We start from the raw sequence: 17,095 nt of genomic DNA, 5'->3' as shown, positions 1-17,095 counted from the left end.
CTCACACCATGAGCCCTCTGAACTGCAGGGCTCTGCTTGGTGCTTGGGGAATGCCGGCCACCTATTAGATGAAAAGGTAAAAACAGGACATGCTTTTAGCTGTATTTGTCTGACCCAAATTAAATAGCAATAAAGACAAGACAGTTTAGGCTTGTGGTTTGAATGGATCCCAGAAGGAGTGCTGCACTGACCCTAAACCAGAGAGCAGGTTTAAACGCATGTTGTGATTTCTCCTTTGCTGTCTTCATGGGAATTGGAGAAGGAACAATTCTGTCTTTTCTCAGCATAATTCTGCCCACTGAAACAAATCCCACATGTCTCTGAGCACCTGGAACCAGGCGAAACTCCGGGTAAGCTCAGTAAGGGACCATCTCTTGATCCCATATATCGCTGTTATGGGACAACAAAGAGAATTTGTTCTTTGTCCTGAAGTGCAGGGGAGCTCTGGTGCACGTGCTTAGGAAATAAGAGCTCAGACAATATCCTCTGAAAATATGGCAGGGAGTCAGACCTGAGTAGAGCAATTTTCACTTGTTGGGGAGAAACAAGAGGAGAGATATAAATGAATTAATTTAATGATGGTCTTGTTTTCTAAAACCAAAAAACCACCCATGCTGTCTCTGGGCAAATGTGGATGAATACAGAATGATACCAAGCAGCAGATGCTATTCCCAGACAAATCAGATCAGTGGCTGTAGTGGAGATTACAGTGATGAATTGTCCTAAGTGAAGTAGACGTACAGTCTGGCAGTGTTGCAGGACATCGCTTGGGATCATTGGGATTTCCCGGTTGGGAAGTGGGGTGGCATGTGGGGGGAGAATGCAGGGACTGGCATTGGTACAAGGGACCTATCTTGTTGCTTTGTCACTAGTTGCCAAAGAAAGAGAGAGCAGGCTTGTGCCCCACATGTTCCTGGTATTTGCCTGACCCCGGTAGCTCTTTGTTTTGATCTCTGTGTGATGGTTTATGCAGGAAAACACCAGGATCAAGTCAGGGTTTCCTGCCTGGAGGAGTGGGGAGGGCTCTGTGTTGCTCACAGGTGGGCATGGGAGGGTGAGACATCCAGGGCTGGGAAGAACTGACATGTTCTCAGCAGATCATGGGAAGAGTGGGGACAGTCTCAGGCCATGTGGGCAAGGTAGAAGGAGATCACGGGCAGGAGGCACACCAGAGCCCATGGTGGGGGACTTGAAAGGAGGTGAGGAGCAGTGTGAGAATCCCTGGTCACTCCAGGGGAGGGAGGAGCAAAGCATACAAAGAAGATATAAAGTGCCATTTCACACACATCACCTCCCCCCCATTTATCCCCTCCAATCCTGAATCTCCCTGTGTTAATGCTTTCCAATGCTGTTGCGAGGCAGACTCCCCCTCCAAGCCCCAACACAGCCAATAGTGAAATTCATCATCCCCTGCCTGTGCAGTGGAAGGAAGGAAAGTGCAACAGGAGCGGTTTGGGGCTGACAGTGGGGATGCTGCAGCAGTGCCCACCAGAGAGCCATGAAGGAAAGGAGGGTTTTTTGTTTGGGTTACACACAACAGCTCCAGAAGTTGGGCTTGTAGGACTAGCAGCAGCCTGCCTGTGTGTGGTAGGGGACAGGGAGGGGAAAAATGTGCCCCAATATGGTGCTTAAAGCTCTCAGAAGCATTCTTGGGCCTCAGAGCATGCAGGTACCACCAAAGGGGGGCTGCAGCTTGGGGGGCTTCTGGTGTATGTTTGGGGTCATTAGGAGGTCCTGCGTGACACCCCACTGTACCAGGACATGCTCTGCCAATGAGACCCCGTATGTGTGTGTCTTGTGGGACATCCCAGAGCATGCAACAGCTGGGGCAGAGTATAGAGAGAAGGAGACATGGACATTTATAGACTTACACAGCACAGGGGAGGATACACAGCAGAAAGACAACTGGCCACAGATGGTTTGCCACATCCTTCCTAAAAAGAAATATGTGCTAACCCAGCAGCCATAGGGGAGTTTGTGGGTGTTGCAACCCCTTGGGAACTTATATTGCAAGTTTGTTTAATGTTATAGTGGACACAGTAGCAAGTGCTATAAAGCACATGCACGGATGCACCAGCAGGGATGTATAGGGCAATGCTGATGGATTTGCCTTCTGTTTACTCTTTCACTGGAAACGAGTGAAAATGGGCATGTGCTGGGCAGCCTGCAGAAGTCAGGAGACAGGCGTCAGGACAGGGTCACCTGGAGAACATGCAGCTAGCGGGATGCAGACTGCAGTAGAGTCATCGTGGGTCAGGGAAGCCCAGGAGCCCTAGGAGTGACTGCTGGCACTTGTGGGCTGTGCAGGATTCCCATTGACAGTGTCAAGAGAAGCAGAAGGAGCAACTGCCACACTGGGAAGTTTATGACATAACTGTAATCCTCAGGTTTCCATCTCAAATGCACTCAAGGGTTGAAGCCAGCAGTGGTGTTCGCTTTTGAGGTGAGGTTCCACATGTTTGCAGGTGAACCAAAAAAAGGTGCAACAGTCTTTGGGCTAAAATTACTGCTGCTTCTGCCTGGTTTGCATTCATAGAATCACAATGGTTTGGAACCACAGAAGCCTGGCAAGGGCCAGATGGTTGCGTCTGCCAGGTTTGGTTTTGCCTTGGTGGGTCTTGAATTAGGAAAGGTTGAAGAACATTCAGAGGCTCCTGGCTTTGAGGTGCTGGAGCATGGCATGAAGGGCAAGAACCCTGGTGAAGGTCCCAGACCACAAGTCTCATGAAGAGAAGCTGAGAGAACTGGGGGTGTTAGTGTGGAGAAAAGGAGGCTCAGGGGACACCTCATTGATCTCTGTAACTACCTGAAAAGAGATTGTACTGAGGGGGTGTTGGTCTCCTCTTGAGTAGCAAGTGACAGGACAAGAGGAAATGGCCTCAAGCTGCACCAGGGGAAGTTTAGGCTGGATGTTAGGAATAATTCCTTCCCCAAAGGGTGCTCAGGCATGGGAACAGGCTGCCCAGGGCAGTGCTGGAGTCATCGGTCCTGGGGGCATTTAAAAGATGCACTTAAGAGACAGGGTTTAGTGGTGGACCTGGCAGTGCTAGGTTTACAGTTGGACTCGAGGACCATAAAGGCATTTTCCAACCTAAATGATTCTGTGATTCTATGACTGTGGTTTCCTATCAAATGCTGCAGAGCAAATGCTGCTTTAAAGCATTAGGAGACTTCTCAGAGCCCGGCTTTGCTCCTAGTGTGGGTTGCAGCCCCAGGGTGAAGTTTTGGAGTGGGTTTCAGGTACTGGGACAGGCAGGAGCTGTTTTGATGCTGGGAGCAGGAGTTCCCGGTGGATAACTGCTCTCCTTTCCCCTCGTCCTGCAGAGCTGAGCCAGGGAAAAACCCCTTCAACTTCTTGGGACTGGAAGGTAGAGGTTTTGTAGTGATGTGTCCTGGTCCCACCCCACTTCCACAGCCAGGATACCATGGAGCTGGTCGTGCTGTACATGATGCCTGTGAGCATTTCTGCTTGCAGGTGTCACCTTTTTGTCTATTACAGCTCAAATCTCAGCAGATTCAGTATGTGGGCTCTCTAGTTCATGTACCCCTCTTCAGCTGAATGTTTCCTTCCCTTATTGACCATCCTAGGCCAATAATCCCTTTACCTGGATTTGTCAAGGCCCTTGAAATCAGAGCTATTTGGATCCTGTCAGATTGGACAAAAGCTGGAGAGTCTTTTATGGAGAAAGGGAAATATCCTAGCGATGGAACATGTTTCTCATTCTGGAAAGCCCCTGGAATATCAGCAGTTTCGTCATCTTCTCTTTATGTATAGAAACATTATTTTAGGTAATTTAGCAGGTGCTATGTGTATTTAACTTTTCTCCATCTGCTTCCTGCACAGCTGAGCACATGCCATGGCTGGCTGCAGGGGTGCAGGGATCCAACAAATAGGCACAATAGCCTTTCCAAAGCATTTCTCAAAATATCCTTCACGGTGGGTTAAGGACGGCGGCAGGATGGGCTGGCTGAAATAATTCCTGCCCTCATCTCCATCTCATTCAGGAGGGCTAAAAGAGTCCCTGAGAGGAGGGACACTGCCCCTGGTCCCCCTTTTAGAGCCATTGTGGCCTTTTGTTCTACCTCTGCCTGGCAGTGCAGCATCCCAGCAGCTCAGCTGGCTGGAAGTAAAGGCTCACCGGTGCTTTGGGAGGCTGCAAATCATTCCTCCACTTGCCTGCTATAGCATTTTCAATCTCATCTTTGCAAAGTCATGATCTTAAAGCTGGGCCTCATCCAGGCCCTTGTAATGGCATTACAGAAGCGGCAGGGAATGTGATGGGGGAAGGGCTGGCAGCATCCTCTGCTGAGGAAAGGAAAAGAGCAGGAAATTGTGGCAATTTTGGAGCTGATTCCATTGTTTTCAGAAGCTGGGGGAGGCGGGAGGGTGGTGGGCTGTGGGTTGTGGCTGGGGGAGGCTGGTGTGGGCAGTAGGACAGAAGGATGCTCATCCTGGGTCTGCATCCCCAGCCGCAGGACTGTGTCCCCAGCACACCTTAAGTTCGGAGGAGGCGCAGCACCGGCGAGGACAGATCCATTCCCTCTTTCTTGTCACTTTGCCAGCCTGGAAACACGCAGGCTGAGATTTTATTGCTGCTGCCTCTGGCTGGAGCTGTGTGTGGGAGATGGAAGGGGGATGGGGAGGGCTTGGAGGAAGCTGGGAGAGAAAAAACAAAAGTGCAGAGGGGGAAGCCTCAGGGGACCAGAGGCTGCCTCGGAACTGGGCTGGAGGAATGGGTTTGAGGATACCCCTGGTCGGTGCTGCTCAGGGGGAGCAAAGGGGAATGAAAAAGGAAGAGTCTGGGAGGAGAAACAAACCCCAGTCACATCCCCTCCCTGGAGTGGGGAAGCTTGGGAGAGCACCCGGGCTATGCGGTGGGAGAGGTGCTGAATGGTGGGAGCGGGGGGTCACTGCTGCAGGAGCCAGAAAGCCGCAAATGAGAGAGGAGGGAGGATGCTGAGGCTGTCCTGGGAAACTCCTGAAGGCAAGCGCTGCCTGAAGCCCTGCCAGGCACCCCAGGGTGCTGGGGTCGGGTTCATGGGGTGCTGGGCTGTCCTTTCCAGCCCCTGGGACTCTGAGAGCACTGCTCAGGCACAAATTAACTTGTCCAGTTTGTTGTGGCACTGCTATAGCTCCTGATTCCAGCTGCAGAGCAAGGAAAACAGTTTTTTCATGACTCCACCAGGCAGTTGTGCAAATCCCTGTTTGTGAGGCCTTTGGCTGCCATAGTGACGAGCTCCATAGCAACTCCGGCAGGAAATGAATAATTCTGGGCTCTGCTCGAAATGGGAGTTAAAAAGGGATGTGGTGGTTGGGGTGCTGTGAAATAGCTAGTCAGCAAAGCACCCAGGTCCACCCTGCGCTGCTGGGGCAGATGCCCTTGGTAGTGGGGCAACCTCATGATGCAGCTTGTTGTGGGGCTGTGTCAGGGCTGCAGGGCAAGCCTTTCATTTCAGTGTTCCCTAATTTCCACATAGGTTTAGTGAAGGGGTTTGCAGGTTGTGCACTGGCTGTACCTGCTGTGCTGGCACAGCCCCTGTCCTGTCCTCTGTGCCCACCATGCCTGGAACACCCCCTTAAGATGCTGCATCCCTTGGTTTGTCTCAAACGTGGGTTTGCTCCCTTCCCTCCAGTCCTAGCGGGGCTGGAAACGTTCCCAGAAATGAAAGCCAGCTCTTTTCTGAGCTTTGAAGTGTGGAGTAGGATTGAACAGAGGGGAAAAAAAAATCTCTCCTATGGGGGATGGGTTTTTAGGAAAAAAACCCTACTATTGAGTCAATGGCATTTGTATTATAAACAGGGAGTCCTTGGAATCATTTCCATAGGAACCAGCCCTCCCCTTCCAGGCAGCCTCCCCGAAGCAGTGCCCCAGCAGTGCTGCAAGGGGGGGTCTGAGGTCTGCCCATTCCAGGCAGGGGAGCAGGGCGGGGCAGGCTGCTCGCTATTGAATCAGTGATTCACAGCTCTGATTCACAACTCCATCCTATGGCTGTGGGAGGCAGCCAGACCTGGTCATCAGCTGTGTGCCTTCTGCCAAAGCGAGAAGTTATTTTTGGGTGTTTTTAGATTACAGCACTTATTTTTTTCATGTGCCTCAATTCTGGATTATTGCACTGCAAGTAACTGAGGCACTTGAATTTCCTGCCTAGACAACTGAGCTCAACCATTTTTTGCAACTCTAAGGCATTTCTAAAATAGCTTTTCTGCATCACAGGGAGCAAGCACACAGCTTTGGGGCTGTTTGTGCAAAATTTGGGAGCACTGGGTGCAGCTTGCTTGCAGAGAAGGGCTGCATCAGGCTGCACACGAGTCACCAGTGCGCCCTTCCCTGGATGGAGACTGACTGGGTGTTACTGGTAAGATCGTAGCCAGCAGGTCAAGACACGATTGCTGTCTGGTTAGGGAGCTCAGTGAGCTTGGGGGTACCGGTGCTACCTCCAAGGTCAATGCCCTGACCACAGGGTGAGCATTTCCTTCTGTGCATTCCTGCTGTCCTAGGGCACATGGCTTTGACAGGAGGCAGGAGGAGCTTCTGTCTTGTGCAGCTTGTTGCCTGAAGGAGAGGTGGGAGGAAAGAGTCTTTCAGGAGGTGGAAAATGTGATGCTGGCACTGCTGTGTCATGGAGCGAGTTGAACCTGGGTCTGCTTTCAAACCACTGGAATATTTCAATTAAAAAGGAGAAATTTGGCACTTGTGATTTCCCTTTCCCCATCTCTGGATGCTATCACCATGCTGGGGCAGTTCCCTGAGCCAGGAGCAGCAGCTTGGAGGCACTGGGGTGTTTCTGGATGGCTTTCCTGCAGCTCTGAAAAACCTGGAAGCCTCAACTGCCCCAGTGGGGCAGAAGCTGCTGGGGTTAACTGGTGGCTGAATGGGTTGTGGTTTGCAATGGGGTTTAGTGCAAAAAGGTTCCTAAGTCCTTTATTGGATCTAGCCTGGGGCTCTATTCCGAGCCCTGCTTCTGACAGTAACAGGTCACTGCAGCCCCAGGGCTGTCCCCTTGTCCTCACTGCCTGGGTTGCCTGCATGCTGCTGGCTGGCCCAACAGGCAGGCAGAGCAGCAGTGCCCACGTCTGAGCAGTCTCAGCGCAGCCATCATGCAAACACCAAAATCCATTTGTGAGGCAGGCAAACCTTGCTTCTGGCCTTCCTGAAGCCGTGCCACCACACATGCTGTGGAGGAGGGATATAAATAGTTTTTGGGATGCCCTGGGTTGCAGCAGACAGCAGGTATTTCAGAAGTGGTGCTGTTGTAGGGTCATGCCAGGGCAGCCCCTGCTACATTAGTGATTGAATTCATCCTCCATGGGTAAACCAGTGTGTGAGAGCAGTGCGCTGCCTGCCTGGGGATGGATCAGGCAGGCAGTACAGAAGGGGAAGGGATGGATGCTCAGGTGGTCCTGGCACAGGTCCTGTGTCTCTGGACAAGTTGCTTGAGACAAGATTTTGTACAGAGTACGTGGGAGCATCCATACATGTATCTACACTCAGATCACGTGTTTCAAAGGGAGTCTGACTACAAGGTCACTGTGGCAGATGCATCCTTCAAGGACGTGCCCATGGGTCCATCCCACTTCCAAAAGGGCCGTGTTGAGCCTGTTATGTATGAGGGCTGCTGCAGGCACACGCAGTGAGGGTTAGCGAGATACTTGGCATGGGGGTGAAGAGCCCATCTGCTACCCAGCACGCGGTGTTGAGCTGGCATCAGCAGTGCCTGTGCTGGCAGCTCAAGCATGAAGCTGCCAGCAGGAGACCCCAGAGCTGAGGGAGATCTTGGCTGCTTGAGCATGTCTCAGTAGGGCTTCGGGGTCTCAGCAGGCCTTTGGGGTCCAAACAGGGCTTTGGGGGCTGATAGCTCTTGGGTGTGAGGGCTGGGACCACAGCAGTGGAGGAGGAGGCCATGTTTGTGCCTTGTAGCCTGGTATTTGAATGCTTGCCCTGGGAAATGGGCTCAGCTCTCTCCAAGGGAAAGGGCTTTCAACCTCCCCTGTCTCACTTCTAGAGAGCTCCCAGCTGCAAGAAAAGGGCTGCTCTTGTGCCAAGCGAGGCAGCGCACAGCCAAGGGGCAGATCCTGGTATCCCAGCAGGTGGCAAGAGCTGTGGGTGTCAGAGCACAGTGGGGAGAGGTGGTCTCAGGGAGGTGGTCACTTAGGGTCGGAGCAGAGGAGGGCACAGGAAGCTGGTGAGATGTTCAGGTCTCTGCTGAAAGCAGGGAGGTTCCGGAGGGGCTCTGGGAGAGCAGCCCTGACCCCTCTGGAGGGGAAATGCCAGCACCAGTGAGGGGTGGCTGAGCACAGCTGGCACCTGGCAAACATGAAAGCAGGGCTTGTTCAACTGTGCACAGGCTGCTGATTGTAGCCTCAGCCACAAAACCTCCTTGGCTAAAGTCTGACAGCATCCCCAGAGCTTTCCCAGGCACATCTGTGGTGCTCAGCCCTCCCATCAGCCAGTCCTGGGGAACCAAACCTCCCTTCTCTCCTCTTCCTGTTACTCCATCCTCCCCAGAACTGTTCGCTGCCAGCTTTGCAGAGCTGATGCCTACTCTTGGACTCCCTTCAGAGCAAGTTTTGCAGTGCCAGGCAGCTGGCTCCATGCTGATCCCAAAGGACACAGGGTTTTCTCACCTTCCATCCTGTGAATGGAGTTGTAACCTGAAGTAGCTTGAGGGGTGTATCCACTCACATGGCCTGGAAAAGGACCAGAGGGTGAATGCATCTCTGGGGCTTTAGGACCAGCATTTTTTTTTGTGATATTGCATTTTATCAGTGTGAAGGTGGTGGTGGGATTTTGAGGTGATGTGTTGGCTGTCTCTGAAGGCACCAGAAGTTAGGTAGGTATTGCTGGAAGCACCACTGAGCCCCCAAGTGCTTTTGGTATTGCTGGTTCTTCTTCAAAAGCCTGGTGGGTGATAGAGACCTTTAATAGGACAGTGTTATTTACTAGAAGGATTTAAAGCCTGCAGCTTCTCTCCAGCAACAGACAAGCCTACAGCCTTGGTTTCTGATGTGCTAAGCTCACTCCTCCTGACCGAGCTGCAGTAACTTGCTGTTTCTTTTCTCTTCCATAGCTCCCAGAATGGAGAGGAAGGTGGAGCCTGGCCGAACAACCAGTTTGACACGGAGATGCTCCAAGCCATGATCCTGGCTTCAGCAAATGGTCAGTCTCCATCACGTGTGGGAAAACCATGGCACATGCTCTCATGTGGATGTCTCAGTGCATGCTGTTAGATAAGATGCTGATGGGAATGATGTGTCTGTTAACTGGGGTGGCTTCAGAAGTCCTTCAACAGAAAACAGTGGAAAAGTACTGTGTTACCCTGCAGAGAGGAGGGGTCAGGAAGGATTCAGACAGAGGAGATACCATCAGCATCAGGCATGCTGTAGAAAAGGCTACCTCTTCCATACAAAATATATGTACATAGTTATCTGGCTTGTGATGCAGTTGTGACATGAAAGAGAGTCTTGATGTTTTATAAACTACTTGGTTCCAAAAGGTCACCGTAAATGAAACCTTTTCTGTGTTGCAACTTGCTATAAGGCGAGGATGTAGGAAGCCTGAAAGATTTGTTTGTGGCTAGAGACAAGAATACAGTAAATGCCTGACTCAGTATCCCCAACAAACCTTGTGTCCAGAGACACTGGTTTGCATCAGTGGTTCACTGCAGTTGTAGTCACAGGGATTTGGTTTGGGGTCATTTTGGGTTGGTTTGTTCTGCTTTACAGCTGTGCTACATGGAAATGGTGGGCAGGGAGGGGTATTCCCATGCACCCACGGTCACGAAGTGCAATTATCACTCTGCACAGTACTACGGATGAAGAGGCTGTTTTTCATGCAGCCTTTATTTATAAATACCTCACAGTCCTTTCCCCCTTGATTTAAAAATAGAAGCAACAGCACAGCCATAAAACCTTGTGCAGAATGCTTGGGATGCTTCCTTTGAGCTGCTGGGAGAGAAAGAATCTGGGGGAGGGGGATGGCTTTGGTGTTGCTTTCTTGGAAAGCTGCTGCAGATGAACTTTGCTGTTGTGCAGACACCAGGCAGCCTGGAGACACAGCTGCTGTGGCCAGGGGAGGGGATGAAGGTCTTGGGCAAGGGACTTGTTTACACTCAAGGGAAAGGAGCAATGCGAAAACGTGTCTCTGCTCTGAAAAACGACCATGGAAAAATATCCTCTGGGGTTGCATGTGGTTATCATCACCCAGCGCTGCCAGATCCGGTTTCCTTGCTCACAAATAAAGCTGTTTTTCTGACTGCTGCTCCAGGCAGAGCACCAGAGAGCTGAGTGGGTCCAAGGTTAAGCCCTGACTTCCATGTAGCCCTGAGCCCCATTGCAGCCTATCTCCCCCAGTCCACAAGTCTCCACAGTCCTAACCTCTCCCACGGCTTCAGTTCACCCTGGGGATTAATTTAAAGCAGATCCATCTGCCAGATTAGGGCTTCCCCTGCTGCAGCCCCACGAGAGGATGGCCCTGTGCTCTCCATCCTTTCCTTCCCCATGCCGGTCCCTTGCTGTGCTGGAGGGACAGAAGGAGGGAGGGATGGGTGGATGGATGGGTGGGTGGAGGGATGGATCCACCTGCAGACACAGCACAAGCTTTTTCCACCAGCACTGTGCTGTGATGTCTCCCCTGATCTCTGTCCCCCTCTTCTGCTCTCACTCTTAGCTCAGTGTTGATTGCAGCAATCTTTGATTAGGGGCAGTGTTAATTCCCATTAAGATCTGTACTGCCCATCCTTGGGTGATGTTTCCTGGCTTTTAAAATGATCCTTATCTCTTACTTTCACCTGCTGAGCTCTGTGGTAGCAGGTGGGACACAGTGACAGAGGTGATGACACTGTGTGCTCTCAATTTCCATCCACACCATGTCAAGCCCACTCTCAAGTTGCACTTACGAGACCATCTGGGAGGCAGGAACTCCTCTGATGCTGCTCTGCTTCACGAGCTAAGGATGCTCCCTAGAAGTGGCTGTGGATGCCATGAATGCATCCTTACCCTGTGCTGGGTGTTATCCTTTGCTTCAGCAAGATGCCAAGCTGGCCCTGCCATGCCAAGACTGTGTGATCCAGTGGCTCTGGGGATTAAATTGTTTGCCCAATGGTTAAACCACACTCCCAGGCTGGAATGCCTGGGGAGCTGGTTTTCCACCAGGGCTGTGACTCTGCTGTAGGACTTCTCTTCCTGGGCTTCCTTCCTCTGGATCTTAAGAGATTTTCACTGCTCTGAGGGTGGGAGCAGCTCTGCTCTGGAGCCAGGCTGAGAGAGCTGGGCTGGGTCAGCCTGGAGAAGAGAAGGCTCCTGAAGGGGAGACCTTAGAGCAGCTCCAGTGCTTAAAGGGCTACAGGAAACCTGGAGAGGGGCTTTGGACAAGGGCCTGTAGGGACAGGCCAAGGGGAATGGCTTTAACCTGCCAGAGGGGAGACTGAGATGAGCTCTTAGGCAGAAGCTCTTCCCTGTGAGGGTGCTGAGGTGCTGGCACAGGGTGCCCAGAGAAGCTGTGGCTGCCCCATCCCTGGCAGTGTTCAAGGCCAGGTTGGACACAGGGGCTTGGAGCAAGCAGCTCTAGTGGAAGGTGTCCCTGCCTGTGGCAGGGGTTGGAGCTGGATGAGCTTTAAGGTCCCAACACAAACCAGGCTGAGATTCTATGATTCTGTGATCTCCTTCCCTTGCAGCTGGGAACGACATAAAAATCTGTTTTGAGCCATCTGAAGGGGCAGAGGCAGCTGCAAAGGCAGACCAAGGAGCACAGATGCTCCAGGACACCAGACACGAAAGGACAGACGTCCTGTCCTTAAAATACTTCAGCTTCCAGGGAGAATTTATAGGGGTGCCATAAGATGATGGGAGAGCAGACAGAAAGGCAGCTGGAGGAGGTCCTTCTCCCCAGCCCCACCGCCTGCAGGCAGGGGCAGACACTCTATATTGGGTTCTCCTGAAAGCCCCCCAGCAGCTGCAGCAACACGTGCTCTGGGGCTGTCTCCAGCCTCTCCTCCCCTCTGCCCATGAGGCCGATGGAGCTGCTAGCTGGTTATTTTTGTGAAGACCAAATCCTTGCTTTCCTTCTTAGGACCGTTTGGGATAATGGCTGGCTGCTGGTAAAGGCTGAGTGTAACCTTTCCCGTAACAAGAACTGAAGGGTCCTGCTTGGCAAGAGCAGCTCAGTGCCCATTTATAAACCTCTGTTGTCCCTGTTCTCTCTTCTTTTCAGCCTTAATGTCAATGTTACCTAGAAACAGCCCTTTGCTCTTCCCTGGGACCAACTGGCAGGCTGGGAACTTCATGGGTGGCTTTTCCTCCCCTGTGAAAAACTGCTGTGTCTGCAAACTAGTTCATGGGGACCACTTGTCCTGGGTGGTGCTGGCAGCCCCCCCCCAGCCCCATCACTGCTCAGAGCCCTGGTGCATCTGGGATAGCCCAGGGCAGCAGAGAAGGTTTCAAAGCCCACCAAGCCCCCGGCTGGGCTCTTTACAGCTACAAGAGCCTTGAAAACATTATCTCCCCTGCTGCCAGAGGCCATAGTCCACCTGCAAGTCAGTCTGGCTGCAGCCTGGTGTGACCCCACATCTCCAGCCATCCCATTCCCAGTTTAACACCCTGATGAGTGTGGGGTTGTGCTGGTTATTAATGAAATAAGACGAGTGTGGATGAAAAATATCACCAACTGTATATGCACATCTCCTGCAGCCCGTGGTCCTCAAAGCCCTGCCAGGTCTGGCACCCACTTAATGGGGACAGAAAAATTCTTCTTCTGGTGGCTGCTTCCACAGTGGGAAGCAAAAGGCATTTCCCCACGCTGGTTCCCTGTGTTTATACACTGCCCTGTGCATCCCCTGGCCTCGGGCACAGTGTCCCGCCTGGTTTTGGACTCGCTGTGTGTTTTCCTCCTCCTCTGGCTCCAGCAGAACAGCTGTAACTTTTCAAGCTGCAGTTGCTTCATACTTCTGACCCCTGTGAGGGGATGTGTACATGGCAGTATTGCAGGGGATGGGGGGATGTGGCCCAGCTTTTTGTTTAGCTTTCTGGCTGGCTTGGCCACCTCCATCTGCTTAGGGGAAAGCAAAGGCAACAAAGAAGCATGCATGGATCTCATCTGGAGAGAGGAGAAACACGTGAGGACTGGCTCATGATCTCTGCTTGTTGCTTTTTATTCCTGTGGTCTCTCCACCTTCGACAGGAGTGAGCAGAAGCCCTGGACTCTGCCTTGGGTGCTTCATGTGCTCCTGCTGGGTCTCTCCAGCTTCCCAGGAGAGTGTGTCCGCAGCCATGAAGCAGTTAAAAGGCTGAGATAGGATCACAGTATCCAGGGCAGAGAACTGAGTTTAGCAAATCATTTCTGAGCATGGCTGGGCAAGGATCCCACCCTGAGCCATGCACAGGCAGTTGCACTGAAGCACATCATGCCGCAGCCCATGGCAACAAGCATCGCTTGTGCCTTGCCATCCCCCCATGTTCATCGCTCCCCCTGCTTCCATGCATCCCCCCTGTCTCCATCTGGTTGCTACCTTACAGCCATGCCCCAGCAACCCAGGGGGTATCTGAGCCCTTCCCCATCCCTACGCTTGCTCTCTCCATGCTGGGGCTTTGCAGAGCAACAGGAATGAATTTGCCTTCCCCTCCCCCTGCTCCCAGATCTGGACCATCAGACGCGCTTCAGCATTGATTTCCTTTGTGCTCGGCTTCCTAGAGCCATTTTGCAGTACTGCAGGGGAGGGGTTTTCTTTCTCATCTCCTGTGCTCTGCTCCCTGAATAAACTTGGCTGGAGAAATACTGGGGGCAGGGTTTTAAATGCAATGGAAAAACAAAATAGTATTGGATTTCCCTTAATGTGTTGCTAATGGTTGTGGCTGTACAATATGTTTGTAATGAGGATGCTTTCGTTGGGGGGGGGGTGTTTTTATGTGGAGGGGGGCTAAGAAGGCAGCAGCAGGCAGGCAGGGAGGGACAGGCAGCCCCATCACTGCCAAGGGCAGAGGAGAGGTTGGCTGGAGGCCCCAAATCCCAAGACTTGAGCAACCATGTGAGATGAAAACAAGGAATTTTGGTGCTGGCTGTGCCGTGCTCTCCACCACGCACATTGCAGCCATCCCATGGAGCAATAGCACTGAAGGGTAATGAAGGGTTGGGGTGAGGTTTGGTGGCACCGAGGTCTGGGTTTGACACCCACCGAGAGCCTTTCGGGGGTGCTGATGCTTGTCCAACAGTAACAACCTGCCCTTCTCTTTCCCCCCACCCTCTGGTGTCCCCCACAGAAGCTGCTGATGGCAACTCAACGCTGGGTGGTGGAACGGGCACCATGGGGCTGAGCGCCCGCTATGGCCCCCAGTTCACCCTGCAGCACGTCCCCGATTACCGGCAGAACGTCTACATCCCGGGCAGCACCGCCACCCTCACCAACGCTGCCGGCAAGCGCGATGCCAAGAACGCCGGTGCTTCAGGAGGCAACAAGAAGAAGTCCGGGAAGAAGGAGAAGAAGTAGAGAAGAAGAAGGAGACCTTAGAGCCACAGGGCAGCCGGCTCCAGCACTCCCTCAACCCACAGCTCAGGCCAGAGGACGAATGTGAATTGGTTGTGATGCTAAAAGTAGGAAACACTGCGAATGTATCTCCTCATCATCATCAGAGCTAGGAGCAGGGTCTCGCTGCTGTTAGATCTCATGATGAAAACCAATCCGGAAGCTAAACCGAACGCAAACAAGTGCCCTGTGAATACTTGCTAATGTTTTATACGATCCCTTGGGTGTTAGAATATGCAAGGGCAGAAGGTCTTCTGCCACATCTTCGGATCCGATTTGCTCCCAGATAGTCCTAGAAAGGCACAAGGCTTGTGCTTGGCTTTGCCTAGTGTAAATAATTCTAGCAGGGATCTTTTAATTTATAGACCTTCAATCATTTTTTCTTTGGAAAGGAAGTTCCTAGCTTAGAGCCCATGCTCCAGATCTTTGCTCTTAAACTTTCCATTAGTAAAATTCACACCCGGTTAATGATAGCGATGGATTTGTTGCTGAGAAGTTGGTAGGGAGTGCTTCAGTTCCTGCTTCCCTGTTACCTGGAAAAAGTGTTTATATTGCATGAGTCAAAAGGAATACGGCAAAGCTGCATCCTAAACATTTATTTTCTTGTTTTAAAGTGCAACCACTGATGGCCTGAAATATGAGATTAAAACCCCCCTCTTGATGTCAGATGTAGGGAATTCAATGAGGAGCATGCCGAGGTGTGCGGCAGCTGCCCCAGCGGTTCTAGGGGGTCTCTGAAGAGCAGACACATCTCATCCCTTCTTTGCAGTAAATATTTATATGTACAGTCAATGTTCTTCTGGAATTAAAGCTAAGAGAGTCTCACTCCCCTGTGGCCAGGTGGCCATCTGGCCAAGTCCCCATCAAGGGGACCAGGGGACGATGCTTCACGCTTCTGCACACCGTTTCTGCATGCACATCCTTCACCTCACGCCTGCGCTAGCGCAGTTAGCTCCATGGACCCAGAGAAGTCCTCGCATGCCCATGCAGCGTGGTGTGAACAGCCCCTCTGTGCTGGGGCTGCTTTGGGAGGGGTGGGGTGGGTGGGATGGGTGAAATGGGATGGGGAAATTCATCACTTCTTATTTGGGGGTTATTCGGGGTCTCAGCCAAAGGGGGAGATCTGCGGAGCTGCTGGCGCATGGCTTTGAGAGTTAGTGACTGAGTAAGTGATGGTTTGTTCGATGGTGTTTGGGGACCGGACCTGGGAAAGGGAGTCAAGAGCTGGGGGTGAGCATGGGGTGATGCTGCAAAGCTGGCGAGCCAGGGCAACAAGGTGGGGATGTTACAAGGGACCATGGCAAGCCAGCCCAGATGAGATGTTTCCACTGGCTTTGGGCTTTCCACCCTCCGTAGGGAATCAAAGGATGAGGAATAGAGTTTCTCCATATACCCATAACCCTTGCACCAGGCCAGCTTCCCATATCAAAGCAGCTCTGAGCCCCCCCCCAGGTTGGCAAAGTGGGGCTTTGTGTAGCCAGAGCAAGGAGAGGGGCTGTGGGGTGGCCAGGAAGGGGGTTCCTAGGGGGGGTGTGTTGTTTTTTCCCATTTTAACCACTAACTCATAACTCACCCAGATCCAGCCCTCTCAGCCAGGCTGCAGCCACCCCACCACTGCCCCCTCCCCAAACCCAGGGCAGCAGGAGCATCTGCTGTTGTCCTTCCGGATCCAGCCACCTCCAGCACTGGCTGCACTGGGAGCAGTTCCCACCCTGTCCCCTGCAGCTGCCACCTGCCCCCCCTCTAGAAATGCTGTAGCTGAATCGTAGTCTTTATATTTCTTTTTAACCTGCAACCCGAGGTAGCGTAGTGAGTGTTGTGTATTTAGTGCTGTGCTCTTTTTAATCTTGGTAACTAACTCGTGGCCACCAGTATTTTCAATTCTCTGTATCTTCTTTCCATGTGCTCTGTGCTCCGAGTGTACGTGAAATGAACACGTTTGCCCTTTCAATGTGTCTAATATTGAATTATACTTATATATTATATATATGCTTATATCCTTCTTATACCCGTATAGACCAACGTCGATGTGTTACACGCAAGTTTTATACTCTAATATTTATATGGCTTTTTTTTTCTTTGGGAAAAAAAAAATAATAAAATGGTTTCTTCTGAATGCGTTCTCTTTATTCTGATGGGAAGAGGGGGGCACAGATGGGGCCTGTCCATCCCAGTGCTGCTGCAGTGCCGAGGCTGCTCGAGGCAGTGGTTCAGCCTCAGCCTGGCTCTGGCAGTGGGGATGCACTTGGGGCACCCTCATTCCCAGGTCCCCGAGGATGGAGGGTGACATGGTTGTGAGTCATGACTGAGGACACCATGGTGTCCACAGCTACAGCCCCTTTCCCAGCCCCAAGGGGATCCAGTTGCCCTTCCCCATCACTGGCAGGGGCCTGGTCACCCTTCCCCAGCTCGGGGGGGATATGGTGACCCTTTCCCATCACCACCAGGGATCCACTCTCCCTTCTCCAACCCTGGGGTTTTCATGGTGGGGAGGGGGGTTCAGGTGCTGTGTGCAGGGTCCCCTGGCCAATATAAGCCCTCCCCCCCATAGGGTAGTACCTGACACAGGCCAGGGAGAAAC

The 17,095-nt window shown here is 52.2% G+C and overlaps 2 protein-coding genes across 2 annotated transcripts in view; both read left to right on the top strand.

The window, feature by feature from the left end:
* LOC134169059 (protocadherin gamma-B5-like) overlaps positions 1–9,108 on the top strand; it is a 51,839-nt gene extending 42,731 nt beyond the window's left edge. The window contains exon 3 of the mRNA XM_062629302.1: positions 9,070–9,108. The gene's annotated coding sequence lies outside the window, so the exon portion shown is untranslated. The remainder of the gene's footprint in view (positions 1–9,069) is intronic.
* The window catches only part of LOC134169068 (uncharacterized), an 86,774-nt gene extending 70,144 nt beyond the window's left edge, over positions 1–16,630 (top strand). Inside the window, exons 6-7 of the mRNA XM_062629317.1 lie at positions 9,070–9,158; positions 14,252–16,630. Coding sequence (XP_062485301.1) covers positions 9,070–9,158; positions 14,252–14,478 — 316 coding nt within the window. The 3' untranslated portion in view covers positions 14,479–16,630. The remainder of the gene's footprint in view (positions 1–9,069; positions 9,159–14,251) is intronic.
* The last annotated feature ends 465 nt before the right edge of the window (positions 16,631–17,095 follow it).

The sequence above is a fragment of the Pezoporus occidentalis genome, unplaced genomic scaffold (assembly GCF_034315485.1).
Source record: "Pezoporus occidentalis ecotype Australia unplaced genomic scaffold, CSIRO_AGI_Poc_V1 ctg33, whole genome shotgun sequence".
NCBI classification, from domain to species: Eukaryota; Metazoa; Chordata; class Aves; order Psittaciformes; family Psittacidae; genus Pezoporus; species Pezoporus occidentalis.
The sequence above is the reverse complement of the archived record's forward strand: the minus strand, read 5'-3'. Positions and strand labels throughout refer to the sequence as shown.